The following is a 15,595-nucleotide window of genomic DNA, read 5'->3' as shown; positions in this document are numbered from 1 at the left end:
GTGTTTTTAGGCTATAGCCAAATTTCTTCCATTTCTCAAGTAAAGGATTCCAACACTTTTATAAACTTACACTTTACCCAGGAACAAAATATTTTGCCTTATTTTGTGAAACACCACAACATTCATATAGACTTGCAAGAACCAGTAATGCACTATAACATGATCTAATGGTACAGACCTTAGTCCCAGTGTCAGATTCACCAGTCAAATATGTTGTAGAAAAGTAAAGTGCACTACAGTAAGGAAAAGTAGAACCATGGAGTGAACCATACTTTATTGGGTTTGTAATGTTAATATTTGTAAAATACATAACCAAAAAGATTGTCCTGTAGTGCACTCATTGGCTTAACAGTATTGCTAAAATGTGAGCTGGATGATCAATCATCTCCTTAGAAGTTGCCAAGAGGAAAGAGTCTGAATTTGGAAAGAGATCCTTCTGGGGTGTGGACTTGAGTTAAAAACACATTACTGGGAACTGGGCTTAGTATAATAATATATTTTGATCCAGGTGTGATTTGTATGACTCAATTCAAGGCTTATTGCAAGAGGTTTCTTGAGCATGACAGTAGAGTTTGACTTCTTAAGTAGGTCTCTTGATTAATAATGGCACTACTACAACAAGGCCTTGGTTCCTTGGGGACCTAATCTGGTCAGGCCATTGTCCTGCAGCAGCCAATACCTAGTTAAGATTAATGGCCCATCAGGCATCTTTACGCAGGGCTACTCGTATTCCACTAAACACTTTGCCCAGGGCTTCAAAGACAGGATCGCAGAAGGTCTGGACACAGAGTGTGAAAATGTTGCTGATGCACTGCACCTCCAGCAGGTAGCTCTTTATGCATGGCACTATTGCCCAAATGTGGCAGAAAGAGATGCAGGCAAAGAAGAATCCCCATATCAGTGCAAGTGGTACCCCACAAATTGCAGACAGAACACGATAGCACCAATATTTAGATGTTGTGAAGACAGTACTGCTGACTTTCCAGACGCCATCAAAGCTGTGTGTCCCATCAGGCTCCGCTATCACATCTTCAAAATCTACCTGGAAAAAATGAACAGACAGACAAATATAACAGCATGTGAAAAAATCACATCCAAGAATCCTACTTCCATGGGACAGTGAGTGTTAGTCACCTGTAGAAAATCTGGCAACTGGCTGAGTTTTAGGAGTTTTTTTTATTTTTATGGGTTTCAGTGTATTTAAAATAAATTTGGAGTAGATCTCGCAAAACGCATGTATAGAACAGATTTATTTTCTCGCTTTACTCTGAAACCCCTCATTTTCTTCAGTGCTGGAAGTTTTATCTGGGGTCTCGGTGCACTTACATTAGGTGGAGAGGGACGGTAAAGCCACTTATTTACTATTCCTTGTTTAAAACAAAATTCCAATATTACATAATTGATAAACATTCTTAAGTGAAGTCATATTTGTGGGCTTACTTTGGTGTCATTATTGACAGACAGAACCCAAAATGCTTTAAGCTTGCAGAAAGAAAACAAAAGATGCTCAGCAGCGGAAATGGTATTTTTACCTTTCTTTCAATTGTAATTAACGTTGACACATTGTTTGAGTACACCCATGTATGATGTCAGCCTAGTGCAACCTGGATGTCATATGACCATTGAAGGTATTTTAAAATTGAACAAATCCAGTATTACCTTGTTTTTAGAGCTTGGCAGAATGTTTTGATGTGGTTGGTTTGGCACACAAGATGTTTGTTGTAACAATAAGCATAGGGAGATTTATTTTTGCATTTACCTTACCAGAACAATGATTCAGACCCGTAAAACTGATTATTAAAATTGTAAATAGTGTGTAGTGTCACGCATTATGGGGCAAATGTTGTTAGTATATACAGTATGTTTGAAAATCAGAATTACTCTTTATGGTGTGTAATAGATGGCCAGGAACCCTGCCACGCCAGAATGCCTGGAGGAAGGAGGAATCGTGAGAGCGCCGCTTCTTTCTCCTGGGCACTCGGCCGGTCCTTGCTCCCTGGGGACAGACCAGGGATGGTTTATGCCCGGAGTGCAAGGGCATCACATCTGCCACACTGGAGAGTGCTGCCGGAAGTACATCATCAGGCACCTGGAGCACATCCGGGACGAGATAAAAGGGGCCGCCTCACTCCAATCAGGGAGCCGGAGTCGGGTGGAGGAAGGACGGAGCTTGCGTGGCTGAAGTGGAGGCGGCCAAGAGAACCAAGGACTATGACCTGTAAATAATTGTAAATATAATATTGTTGTAAATAAATGTGTGTGGTGGACACTGTGTTGTCGTGTCTGCCTGTAGCCGGGCTATCCTTTACAGGTGCTACTTATGGATATGGTTATGGTTATGTACAAGCGAATTGTTTATATGAAGATTTTTAAGTACAATTGTATATGAAGTATAAAATTATTGGGCAGGGAAAGATATCTGCATTTAAAGTATTGATTGAAATTGGGAGGCCACCTCCATTTCCATCCTAATAGAGTGCAGAGTAATGTTGTATTTCAATGCCCTCCTCCTCTTGCAATCAAACAATGTGGAATAATTGGTAACCTCAATGTCTGACACCACGCCATGCTCCTTTAAAACATGTTGCTTCAAAATAGTTTGCATTATTGTTTTAAATAGATTACAGATTGGGCTATTCTGACGTTTAGTCAATTGTGTGTGGGTTTGGGTGTGGTCATTGTTCTTAATTCAAAGGTTCAGTGTGTAATGCGGAATTAACATTTTTTTGAAGGCTGCAATTTGAGTATGGCACTGTTGTCGGTTTGGGCTGGATGTGAGGCCCATAAGAATCAGGTCTGCCCCAGCCACAGAGCTTAACAATGAAGTGAGCTGAAGGCGTGGTTCTGTAGCTCTTTTAGGTCACCAGATGGATTAGTACAGAAGGGCCACGCCTTACTTTTCTTGTTCTCTATTAAAAAATGCATGGTACTCTCAAAGTTGCTATCTATGAAAGCCCATCTACCTATTTCTGAACCCCTGTAATTCTGTTTCACCATAGGCAGGAATCAAATCTGGATAGGGCACCAAATGTAAATAGAACATGCATTCACACACTTCAAGCCACTTGGCCTAACACACATATTGGGGACTGTAGATAAACCTGCTCATTAAGACGTGCAGCAGCCACATGAAGTGGCCAGGCTCAGGTTTGAATCCCAGCCTCTGGTTTTGTTAGGAAGCCCAACTCAAACTGGTCACTCAGACTGCTGTGGCCTCATTTTTGAAGCTTGCATACGCACAAAGAGTGGTTTGAAATGTGTGGATGCAACTTCCCATGCAAATATCGAGATTTCTAAAAGAAAACTTGACAGGGGAACGTGCATATATTTATGGCAACACTGACCCATGCATATGCAACATTTCGAAAAAAACTGGGAAATGATCAAGTAGAGAAATGCAACCAAGCCTGCTAAATTATGAATTAATGCATATGATAATTCATATCATTGAGCCATTATTATTGTAGAATGTACAGTATGTTGACATGACAAACATATTACACCTCAGAAGTGATGAATATAACATACAGAATGTATTTTAGCTCCCTTTTAAGAGAGTTAATGTTACATATTTGCACTGAAGAACTTTTTTGATTTTTATTCCGTGAATATCAGCTACCTGTTGATACTTCTTAAAGAACTGGCCAACAGGTCAGGAATATCTCAATCAAACTTTACAATGTCATGCCCACTGTGCTTAAGGCCATTAAGTGACCGATGAGGCGCTACATCCATTTGTGGTCAACTTTTTATTAAATAAAGACAAAACAACAGGATATAAACAATAAACGGACATAACTTATAAAGGAGCCCCAACCACCCACTCTCATCCAACATAACATGTTTTTGCCAGCATTAAAAGGCAATTTGCAGAAGGGTCCGGTTCTCCTAACATAATTGGAGCAATTTACTGCACTCATATTGCAATTATGGGGCCTAATGAGAATGGACCTGCATTTGTTAATTATGAGTAGTGACATTCCATTAATATACCAGTCATTTGTAATACCAAGATAAGACTGAGAAACATCATGGCTCAGAGGCCTGCATCAGTCTAGGAATCATTTACTTTGAGTCAGAGTAACTGGCAGACATGACTGCACTATAAGTGAGGACTGGCCTGTTGGTAACATAACTGGCTAAACCTTCAGCTTTTTGTAAGGCCTGCACTATTCATTGTATTACCACTCATATCAATACTGTATATGTGCCAGGTAATAGTGGCTACCCACTCAGACACTGGCAACGTACACCTTTCCCTGACCCTCAGATTGCAGAGGAGAGGTGCTATAATGCCATGCATGATCTTACCCGCTCAATTGCAGAGTACAATCAGATACTCGTGAATGCAGGTGCGGGTCTTAATGCATCAGGTGGGAGGCTGCTGTACCAGCCAATGAAATTCTACAGCATCGTGATTGCATATGTATGAAGCTGATTAGCAAGCTCCATATTTATATTTCACGTCTATGGGCTGTGTTTGAGGCACATTCACAATCACACATTTACGTATTTATTTATAAAGCTTAAGTTACGTAAAAATGAGTGAACGACGGGTTCTGTTCTGTTTTTTGTTTTTTTTGCATGTGCATATTTTCATGCAAAGTTTTAAAAATGAGGCCAGAGCTTCATGTGGAAGAGGTACACTGGGCTTCACAAATCAAAGGCAAGCTGACCACGACCCTCTCTGCTTGTTGCTCCTTTCTACTATCCTAATTCTTTGCTCCTGTTGCTCTCTGACACTTGATTCTCTCAGAACAATTTCCTTATTTATTTTTATTCAAATTTGTTAACCTAACTTTGGTTTGGTAACTCTGTACTGAAAAGAACTAGATGACACACTTAAAGCTTCATTAATGCACAACATTTTGAACACAGTAACTTACAATGAAATGGATTTATTTCCTTAAAACCTGAAGTTGTAGTAAGTCACGATCAATTGTTCCACCCCTGGAAGCCACTTATTTGTTTTATCACATTTAGTGGTAGACTGATTTATGTTTTTAAAATTTCCATAAGCACCTTTTCCATCATAACGAAATCACCCTGCTTCTCATATGTAACAGGATTGTCTTGTGCCATTTAGGACTGAAATGCAAATAGACCTTGTAACACAATCAAGATGTGCTTCATTTCACAATGCACGTCTTAACCATGCACGCCATTGAGTGACGACCACAATATATTGATAACAAAAGTTAAGATCATCCTTCAAGAACAGTGAACACTTAATCTGATACTTAACAAAAAGTATAAAGTCGGTACTCATCAACTGATTAATAAGTCTAGTACATACGGCTCTGGGATGTGGGAGGATTACTGGAATACTTGGAGAAATCCATGCAGACACGGGTAAAATGTGAAAACTCCACGTACATGGTGACCAGGCTGAGACTGCATCACTGACCAAACATAAAAACAGATTCATTCTCAGATGACCACAAATGACTGGAAACATCTCCATTCATGCTAGAGAAACAATCTTGCAACTGAGAGCATTACAATTTGACAAAGAAGAGCTTTTGATTAGGCATGAGGCAACGCAAAAAGCCCACCATACAAATCATATTGCAATTCAAGCTTCACGATACAATATGAAATTCTCATAAAGTAAACGTACTGTTTGTTTTGTGTAACTAATTTTAAAATTAAAATACAATTAAAGTGATGTGCAAATACACAGACTTTAACAGTAAGCTTTTTTATTAAAATAAAATAATCTTAACATGAAATATTTGCACTGCAGTAACATAAGATGTGTTGTGTGTTAATTAGCACAGCAGTATTCATCCCAATTTAAATTTTTCTTGTTGTTTAGTGGTCCAAAAAGGGCTGCCATTTTATTTCATGCTTAAATGCCTTCCTGACCCACTAGCTGTGGGTTCTGATTAGATCAATGAAGAACCTTATAATGTTGTATTTCCTTTTAAGAAAATGTGTGAAGTTGTGACCTCTTCACTGGGACAATATCCCCTTCACTTGCAGCTGGACAGATGTGTGATTTGACCAAGCATTGGGGATTTGGCTGCTTTCTCCTTCCGCCATGCTAGAGAACTGCTGTTACGTAATGCGCTGCTGTATAATTCCTCTTTACTTAGCCACAATCCACATCAGCGCAAGGCGTATCGATGTGTCAAGTACTCGGCCTCACATCCGCGGCTTGTGAGAACTGCTGTTTGAGTATATCACGAGGACTGTTCCAGTACAGCAGTAAGTTTGTGCTTTTTCAGTCCAAAAGAATTCAGTTTGAAAACAATCCTATGGATACATTTACAGAACAATGTTGCGATTTCCGAGGATGTGACCCACCAAATTAAGTGTGTGTGCAAAACACTTAAGCTACGGTGCCGGCTCACTTTCATATACATCGATGCCTCAGTTGTGCGCATGTCATTATACTGAAGATGAATAATAGTTCTGCTAAAATGAAGTCAGTTTGGCATGTTATACATGCCTTCTTGGTTTTCAGTCAGATTTTTAAATTCCTTGCATTTCAAATATGTTTCATTTCAGCCCTTTGGTAATGTCACGAAAACAAATGGGCTAAACAGCCAATAAGCCCATGTCCATGTGTCTCAGGACTTAAATCAGAATCTCATGATGGGAATGCGGTATCTAGCTAGTGAAAAGAAGTGCATTTTATTAAGAATTTTGAGCAATCTGACTGTATATTTTTTAATTTTCATTATTGTATGTTCACACATTTGGTGTTTGTATATATGTAATTATATTTCTGAGCCAATCAACATGATCATCTATTTATTGGTTGCAACACATCTTGTGTGACACAATAATCTGCTCCTTTAATTATTGTTACTTTTGATTGTTATCCACCAGTTCATGATGCAACATGTATGAATAAATCTAACATACAGCGAAACATCATCAAGGCTCTCAGTGAAACAAGATGATGCTTCACACTGTGTGTTCTCCTGCAGATCTTTAGTCTTGAGCACCTTTTTTGTTTTGTTAAAAAAGTTTAAAGTCAATGAGCTTTCCACTGATGGAAGCTCAGGAGGAAATGCATAACTGCGTGTCATACAAGGACGGCATCATAGTTGTGATTTAACATCAATGCCAGGGGCATTCTATGCAACATTATGGATTCTAAAATCAACTTTACTTTCCAGAAGAAACGTTGTGTGTCCATTTCTTCAACCAAATGCAAGAACTGTATTAACGTGCTAGGGTCAACTTACAGCAAAGAAAGGTTGGACAAGAAGAATAGCCCGACTTTGCAGGACTGAAGTGACTGCCCTCTAAACAGATTTATGAATACTCCAAACATTGAAAGTCATACTTTTTTACATATTTCTGTTAGGTTTTCTTTTGGAGTAGCAAGAAAAAAACCCTATTAATTTTAAATTAACATAAAAAGAAAAATGATGCATAAATAGTAGTAAAAAATGTAATACTCAACATTCCATGAATCAGACTCAAAAATGGCTTTAAAAAGTTGCTCATAAAGTGCAGGGCCTGTCCTACCCCTGAAAAATAAGTATCTAAGAGCTTATGTTGACATACTATTTTCGTTGAAGAAATGTGCAAATGCAATTAAAAAGGCAAATAATATGTTAAGTTATATCATAAAAAGCGTTGAATATAAATCAAGGGACATTATGCTTGGATTACAAATTGCACGACTCATACCAAATCTGGAGTATTGTGTGCAGTTCAAGTCGCATACAAAATAGACGTAGAAGCACATGAAGCAGTGCAGAGGAGAGCAACCAGGTGTATCCTAGGACTTAAGGACAAGTCGTATTCTTCCATACTCAGAGAATTAAATCTGTTTAGTTTTGAACAGAAGAGACTGTGTGGGGACCACATCCAGGTCTTCAGATTTCTCAAAAGCATGAAGCAGAATTCTTTCAGCCTAAGGGTGAATCATGATCTCAAGGACATCAATGCATTTAGTGCATTTAGGACTGAAGTCAGAAAGCACTCCTTTATTCAAGGAATTGTGAGAATCTCAAAGAAACTACTGAGACGTTTAGTTGAAGCAGAAACCTTAATAACCTTTAAAAAGATATTGAGATATTGGACCTTCTTAGGAATTAGCTAAACAAATAAGGTTGATGGACTGAATAGTAACTCTCGAGTTTCAGATTTCTAAGTTCTCATGTTCTTACTAGCCACAATACCTGTCAAAAACAGGTAATAGTATAATTAAAAAATATTTTCTATCTTGTGCCCTATGTGTCCCTTCAACACCTTTCCTCTATATCTACAGAAGTCAGAATCCTTCTCCCTCTCTCAAGCGCATTCCCATCATTATTTCTGAGGCTCCTTTCTCACCTCCTGTCCAGTTCTATACTTGCTGTCTTTGAAGGCGACTCTCTCAGCGTGTCTCATACAAATTTACTCTGCCTTGTGCATCTCACCCTCGTATTTTCTCTTTCGTCACATCAACAAAGCCAAACTAACCAATCAGATTGCTCAGATGGACTTGACACGCCAACCATAGTGTTTTATGATATAGTAGATGTCTCCTGAGGTAAACAAGAAATAAATCGAGTAACTGCAAGTTTTCAAAAAATAAATGTCAAATGTGATTGAGTATTACTTTCTAAATAAATAATAAAGAATTTTATGATGCTTCAAGTTTCCCTTCACGGTGACATCTCAGAACTACTCACTTGGTTATGCCGACTGCAACACATGATGTCACAATTTTCAGCCATCTTGAATCCTTGTAAACAATGCAAGATTGCCATGTGGTGAAGTGCATTACGGGTTCAAGATGGTGTGTGTTTTGTATTATCAAAACAGTGTGCTCAAGCTCAGTGGGTGTAGGACTGCTTTGCTGGAAGGCTGTGTGTCTCTGGTCTGTTTAATGGGGAATGTATTCAAGTGCAGGCATGATCATATCAGCCAGTTTCCTCACTGACACTCCATGGGTCATAATTAAGGCATCTACACCTACAATATGACAAAAAAGAGCCTGGATTATTTAGATTGCTAAGACTGAGTAAGAGATTGAGAAGGAGAAAAAGATGGAAGTCGGAGGTGAAAAAGAGAGAAGAAGAAGAGAATATCAGGGTCAAGGTTAACCGGTGTGGATCAGTGGAGATCTGGAGGTAGAGTCATTCCTGTTGAATATTGCAGACAAGCAGGAGCAGCCGGTTGCTCCAATAGCGTCCCATGGAAGTTGAGGAATGGCGGTGGGACAAGGGAGTAGGGTTCACAGGGTCCCCATGAACTCAAAGGGGTGGTGATGGGGACATGAGCCGTAAAGGTTTGAAATTGCCAGTCGGAGTGCATCTACGCCAGCTGAGCAGATCCTGTGGGCAAGCAGCAGACATGTGGATGTGGAAGGAGTACTGAGGCCAATGTTTTTTTTTGTTGTTAGACTTATCTTAACTATGAATAAATTTTATTCTTGAATAGCAAAATACCCACACTTCGCAGCGGAGAAGTAGTGTGTTAAAGAAGTTATGAAAAAGAAAAGGAAAAAAAATAACGTAACATGATTGTCAATGTAATTGTTTTGTCAATGTTATGAGTGTTGCTGTCATATATATATATATATATATTTATATATATACACACACACACACATATAAACATATATATATACATATACACATATATATATATACACATACGTACACACACACATATACATATATATACACACATACACATACATATACTGTATATATATATACACACATACACACACATATATATATATACACACATACATACATACATATATACATATCTACATATATATATATACTGTATATAGCAAAATCCCCGCACTTTGCAGCAACGAAGTACTGCTTTTAAATTTTTATTAAGAAGAAAAGAAAACCTTTTTAAACTGAGGGAAAATATACCAATAACTATTTGTTAAGGATCTCTGTATACCATGTTGTCAGTTCAGCACTCTGGTTGTAATATGACCAAACTGTGCACTGAGATTACTCTTGAGAATGCAACGTATAGTTGTCCAGGAGAAAAGCAATCTTGCCTGAAATCAATGGCAACCTTTTGTAGGGTCTGTCCCTGAGACTTATTACTTGTCATCGTGAAGCAGAGCCTTACTGGAAATTGGAGGCATCTGAATTGAAATGGGAGATCAGAGGGTATAAAGGGGACGCGAGGAATACATTGAGTGTGGAGAAACTCTAGAGACAGCGTGTGTATTAACTTGTGGATTTTTCTGTGAGTATTTGGTGGCAGCGTGACGTTGCCTACGCAAGACCGCGTTAGCCGTGGACCTCAGCTCGGAGCATATTCTTTTCCTACCTTGTCAATTGTGTAATGCGTTTTTTGAACAGGTTTGATTCATGGAAGTGATCACTCGTACTGTGTTCAGTCAGTTCACATGAGCTCAGTGGCGTAGCGTGGGTGTCAGTCGCCCGGGGCGGAGGAAAATTTCGCTGCCCCCTTATTTAGGTATTTCAATTTAAAAGACTAAAATATACATTAATTCTTTGCCCACCCCCTAAAAGTGCCGCCCCTGCTGCCCCCACTACGCTACGCCACTGCGTGAGCTGCTCTCTTGCCTGATGTTGCGATGTCCACGGCTTTATTTAATGTTAGCTAAGTCCCGGCACTTAAAAGTTTCTCGCTACAGCAATTTTAACTCCATTAAAAAGTGATCCAAAGTCTCGTTTATACCTCGTGTCTTCTCATTAAACTTGTATTTCGCGAATATGGTATTTGTCGTTGGCATGACAAACGGCAGCAGGAGCGTGTCTATAAACTTAATTTAAACTTACAGTTTACACCGTGCTTTGTTTCTGCAGTAGCTGCACTTATGAATATGCTTGCATGCGTTTTTTCTTCAGCGCTCTTTGGAGCTCTTCCTTGTTTTCTACGTACTGCGTTCACATTTAGTTCACGTGTATACGTGGGAGGCGTGATGATGCAACACACAACTCCGCCTCCTACAGCCATCGAGCTGCAGTCTATTACAGTATATAGATGAAAATAGGTTCCAGTTATGAGCATTACGCATAGAACTTCGAAATAAAACCTGCTTAACTTTTGTAAGTAATCTGTAAGGAGTGAGCCTGCCAAATTTCAGCCTTCTACCTACACGGGAAGTTGGAGAATTAGTGACGTTGGAAAGTTCAATATGGTGGCCGACAGTGGCGTCATACCATCGAAATAAGTATGTACATCGGTTTTGGTTAGCGCAGGGAAGCCACCTACCAAATTACGTGAAGATGGGGTCAGCCTTCTACCTACGGTTGAAAAATTAGTGTTGGAAAGTTCAATATGGCGGCCAACAGTGGCGTCATACCATCGCCATCGGTTTGTTAGCACAGGAAGCGCCTACCAAATTTCGTGAAGATGGGGCCATAAATAAGAAAGTTCAACATGGCGGACGTTGTCAACCGTTATCGACCGTTATGACCGTTACGTGTAGAATTTCGAAATGAAACCTGCCCAACTTTTGTAAGTTAGCTGTAAGGAATAAGCCTGCCAAATTTCAGCCTTCTACCTACACGGGAAGTTGGAGAATTAGTGATGAGTGAGTCAGTCAGTCAGTCAGTGAGTGAGACAGTCAGTCAGTGAGGGCTTTACCTTTTATTTGTATAGATTTTAACCTATTTGTGGATCTTATTTATTGCTGGATTTTGATCTCCAAGTCTTTAATGGATTATTATTTAATTTAATTTGGACACTGCTTTGTTTATTGTTTGAAAATAAAATGCACTGAGCATGTATTGTACCAATCTTTGTTTGGTATGTGTTCTCATTGTACTAGTCTATCCTCAGTTCATGACTATCAGTGACCCAGGTATAAAGAAAGAATAACAGCTTCAGACTGCCTGGGCATCACATACCAGCTGGGCAAAACAATGTGATAAAGGAAAACAATAAAATCCACAAAACTATGCAAAATGGCTGTCAGCTGTCTGTTATAGTTAACATAACTGAACAACTGGTGTCTGCCTGCTTGTTTCGGCTGAGTCTCCTCACAGTGAAACACAGAATAACATGGCAGCAAATGACAAATAAGTCCTCTATTAATCCCAGTCAGAATTTAAGATAAACAACTAAATAACAAGTGAGTGTTCATAAATGAAGAAAGCTAGACTTTGAAAGTGATGCATTGGGGTCTCATCTCTTGTAACAATCCACCCTTTGTCTTAACCTGTTTATTATAAGGCAGGGACCTGGGAAGCTATGCGTATCTTGAACTTGATCTTTAAGTACACTGCACGTTCAGTACACCTCTTAACTAATATTTTGCTGTTTATTTTATTGTTTTAATTTATATAGCTCTTATTTAATTATATATCACCTTTGACCTTTTAATATATGTGACAACAATTCAGTAAAGCCTGATACAATTAATGCTGATGTAAAAATCATTACTGTGTCAATTGATAAGGTACAAAAGTCAAGCCATTTAGCAGGCAAGTATGTAGAATTTGCATTCAAACAATAATATTTTTTCTTTTTATTTGGGAACTTTCTGGCTTTAATGCAACATGCAAAAACAAGTGTCTATTTATAATGATGTAATCTTCTCCTGACACGTGCTGTCTACAGGAGACCTGACTGTGAATAGTCAGCTGAGATCATTTCTTCATTCAATGAATTGGACCACTATGAATCAGACTGAAAATGAATGAATGGGTGAGGATGTTTGGTGCCTGCTAGGTTTGCAGAGCCCATTGTCCACCACATGAGGGCATTGTGCACCATTCTGCAGAGACCTGAACCCCTCCCACTCCCCTCACACCAGCCCACTTCGCCCTGTCTCTCCAAGATGTTTAGAAAGCGTAAATACAGGGAATCAGAGGCTGGGCTGTTTGCTCTTTTTTGCTCTTTTCCTACCACACAATTCACAACCTCTCACAAACAAACAGTACAACACAAAGAAAGATGCCAATGGAAGGCAAAAGTAGCAGGGTAGTACAACAGGGCTTTTTGCTCACTTACCATTACAATCTCCTCATTGATATTCTTTGGATCACGGTTGACCAGGTCAATCTCTTTGGTCAGACTTTCCTTGCCATTATTCACCTGACCACTTGCCGAAGGCTGTTGAAGTGCCATTATTGTTGAGTTGCTGCACCTCTGCCGTTGCTCCTGCTGTAGTGGTTCTACCTAATGGGGGTCTACGTCTCTGCCTGTTTCCCCGGGAGAAGTGGAGCCACTATGGCCCCGGGCTGAAGCGGTGGTCTCTCCAGTAGGAGTTTTAACTTTGCGATTGAAGTGAGGTTTCACCGCTAGTGCAGCCAGGCAGTTTAAATTAAGCACTGACTCTGTGACACTGAGCCAATGTGAACAGCTGAGGAGCTCCAGAGACATGAATAGCTGGCACTCAAACTGAAGGCTTTAGAGGGGTGGGTATTAACCAGTTGTGAACCAGTGCAGAGGCCTGAACACTGCTTCACCATTCTCTAATTTTCTTTTGGCTTTCTTTCCAGCATGCACTCTTCTCTCCTAACTCTTTTTGCAGGTTTACAAAAGTAGTAGAACGAGTAGCTGTTCAGTAACGAATGCTCTTTACTATGTCATAGCTGTTGTCATCTCTTTCGAATGTGCTTCTCTTCCTAAATGGCGTACATAACCATTCAGGTAACATGCAAGCCCTATGAAAACTACTGTACTCCAAATGCACCAACATCACTCTGTCTGTCCCATTAATCTCTCGAATGCCATTAGGACCGTGGCTTTTCCAAATGTGTCCTATCATTTTGCTCTAACCTTAGGCTCATCAGCCTGCTCGGTTTCAAACAGTCACAAAGCAGTGCCACCCATATCTTCTATTCCCTGTTGTGCAAAATGCTGTGCAGACTATAACATAAAACACATTTAGCTCACTGATGAAGAGCACAGAGGGTGAAACAGCAGAAGTCAATGAAGGAGAGGGAAGGAAAACCCAGACAGACACACATTGTCTAAAAATAAAATGGGCAATCCACAGAGGGTAGTACTGGTAGCCGGCTGGCCTCTGTGCCTTTGTACTCTAGCAGAACTTTTCAACTCCTGACTTGGGAAAAAGCCTCAATTTGTTGGACTCTGCCTTATGACAACCTCACCGGTTCTCTCTTAAGTTGAAATGTCGCCAGTTTGATGCCAGTTACTGTATTCCACATCACAATTTTGGCCTCTTCATAAAGAATTCATTGAATCGTATAATTTGATTACTCTTTCATAACAATGCACCCATTTGTTATCAATGTATAATAAATAATGGTGAACATTTTGGCTTTCAAGATTACTTTCAATGTTGTAAACCTACTCGGGTCATTTCCTGATCTGTTATTTCACCTCAAAAATTCGGTGGAAAAAAAATTCCAAACAAAGTTGCAGACTTATTGAACTTTAATATTTGATACTTCATTCTCATGGAATTAACATATAGAATACACATTGCAAAGCAAGCAGGCCAGTGTCTCGCTGAGACTTCATTCCTATTTTGTGTCTGAAGCTGCTAGGACAGACCCTGCTCTCCACTACCAGAATAAAAATGAATATATGAATGGATGGTATATGCTGATCCACAGAATGTATATTAACTAAGATAATATAATAACATGTACTGATAGTTACCTGACCAAGATTTCTTTCTGTCCGCTAATACTCTATATATAGAGTACTAGCTGTCCCCCGTGGCTCCGCCCGCTTATTAGTGAAACAAATGATATTGAGGGCCCTGCCTGGCTCCCCACTCCTGATGTCACGCTTCCCCCTCCCCTCGGCCCGCAGCCTCTGTCTCAGATTAACGCAAATATATCGCTCCTGCAAGCGAACTATGATTCTTAGTGCAATGAGAGAAGTCGCAAAATCAACTGGAATGTTTAAATAAATTATAGTAAAAAACCTGATCTAAATCTGTTAAGTAGTTCTCTCGTTCACTAGCTAAGCAGATGTAAGACATGTCCCAAGGCTGGTGCGTGAATGAGGAAGACACTGACCCTGTCCCCTTGCCCCACTGCGTGTCTCTTGGATTCACGCAAATAAAGCGGTACCTAAGCGATCTATGATACATAGTGCAATGAGAAAAGTCGCAAAATCAACTGGAATGTTCAAGCAAATTATAGAAAAAAACCCGATCTAAATCTTTTAAGTAGTTCTCTCGTGAAAAGGGTACAGACAGACAGACGGACATTTGATTTTATATATATAGAGATAAGAGCAACACTCCTATTTTTACCATTATAATGATGACATAATGGAGATAAAGAAAGCCCCATGCCTCCTACCAAGCCCTGCCACCAACATTGAGCAAAGATGCCCACCATGCATTTAAATGAATAGTATTTTTAAAAAATATATTACTGTGATAGATACAACTTTATTTGTCCCCAAGGAGGCAATTTGCCTTTTTTCAGAAGATTTTTACATAAATACACATTTAGATAGATATACACGCACACTATGGTCTGAACACACACCAGAATGTCAACAAAGGAAGAAAATTTAAAACGAAAGAAAATGTTCTGACTTGGCAGTTCCAGTCCCAGTGAGGCATTATACAGGCATATTGCTGTTGGTATAAAGAAGCCCTATAACGTTTCCTGACACACTTCTGTGGCTGAACATTCTAAGTGTTGGTGTGTCAGAGAGGGGATGTGCAGCTTTGTTCATAATGGCAGTCAGTTTTGTTTTAATT

At 39.5% G+C, this 15,595-nt stretch overlaps 1 protein-coding gene across 1 annotated transcript; it reads right to left on the bottom strand.

Annotated features, from left to right (window-relative positions):
• Positions 1-244: 244 nt before the first annotated feature.
• Positions 245-13,250, bottom strand: LOC120543099 (caveolin-3-like). The gene is made up of 2 exons (XM_039775949.1): positions 12,913-13,250; positions 245-1,042 (listed from the first exon to the last, which is right to left on the bottom strand). The coding sequence occupies exons 1-2, from the start codon at positions 13,027-13,029 to the stop codon at positions 701-703; spliced, it is 459 nt and encodes a 152-aa protein (XP_039631883.1). The 5' UTR covers positions 13,030-13,250; the 3' UTR covers positions 245-700.
• Positions 13,251-15,595: the final 2,345 nt, after the last annotated feature.

The sequence above is a fragment of the Polypterus senegalus genome, chromosome 13 (assembly GCF_016835505.1).
Source record: "Polypterus senegalus isolate Bchr_013 chromosome 13, ASM1683550v1, whole genome shotgun sequence".
In the NCBI taxonomy this organism is placed as follows: Eukaryota; Metazoa; Chordata; class Cladistia; order Polypteriformes; family Polypteridae; genus Polypterus; species Polypterus senegalus.
This window is presented reverse-complemented; position numbering and strand designations above follow the sequence as displayed.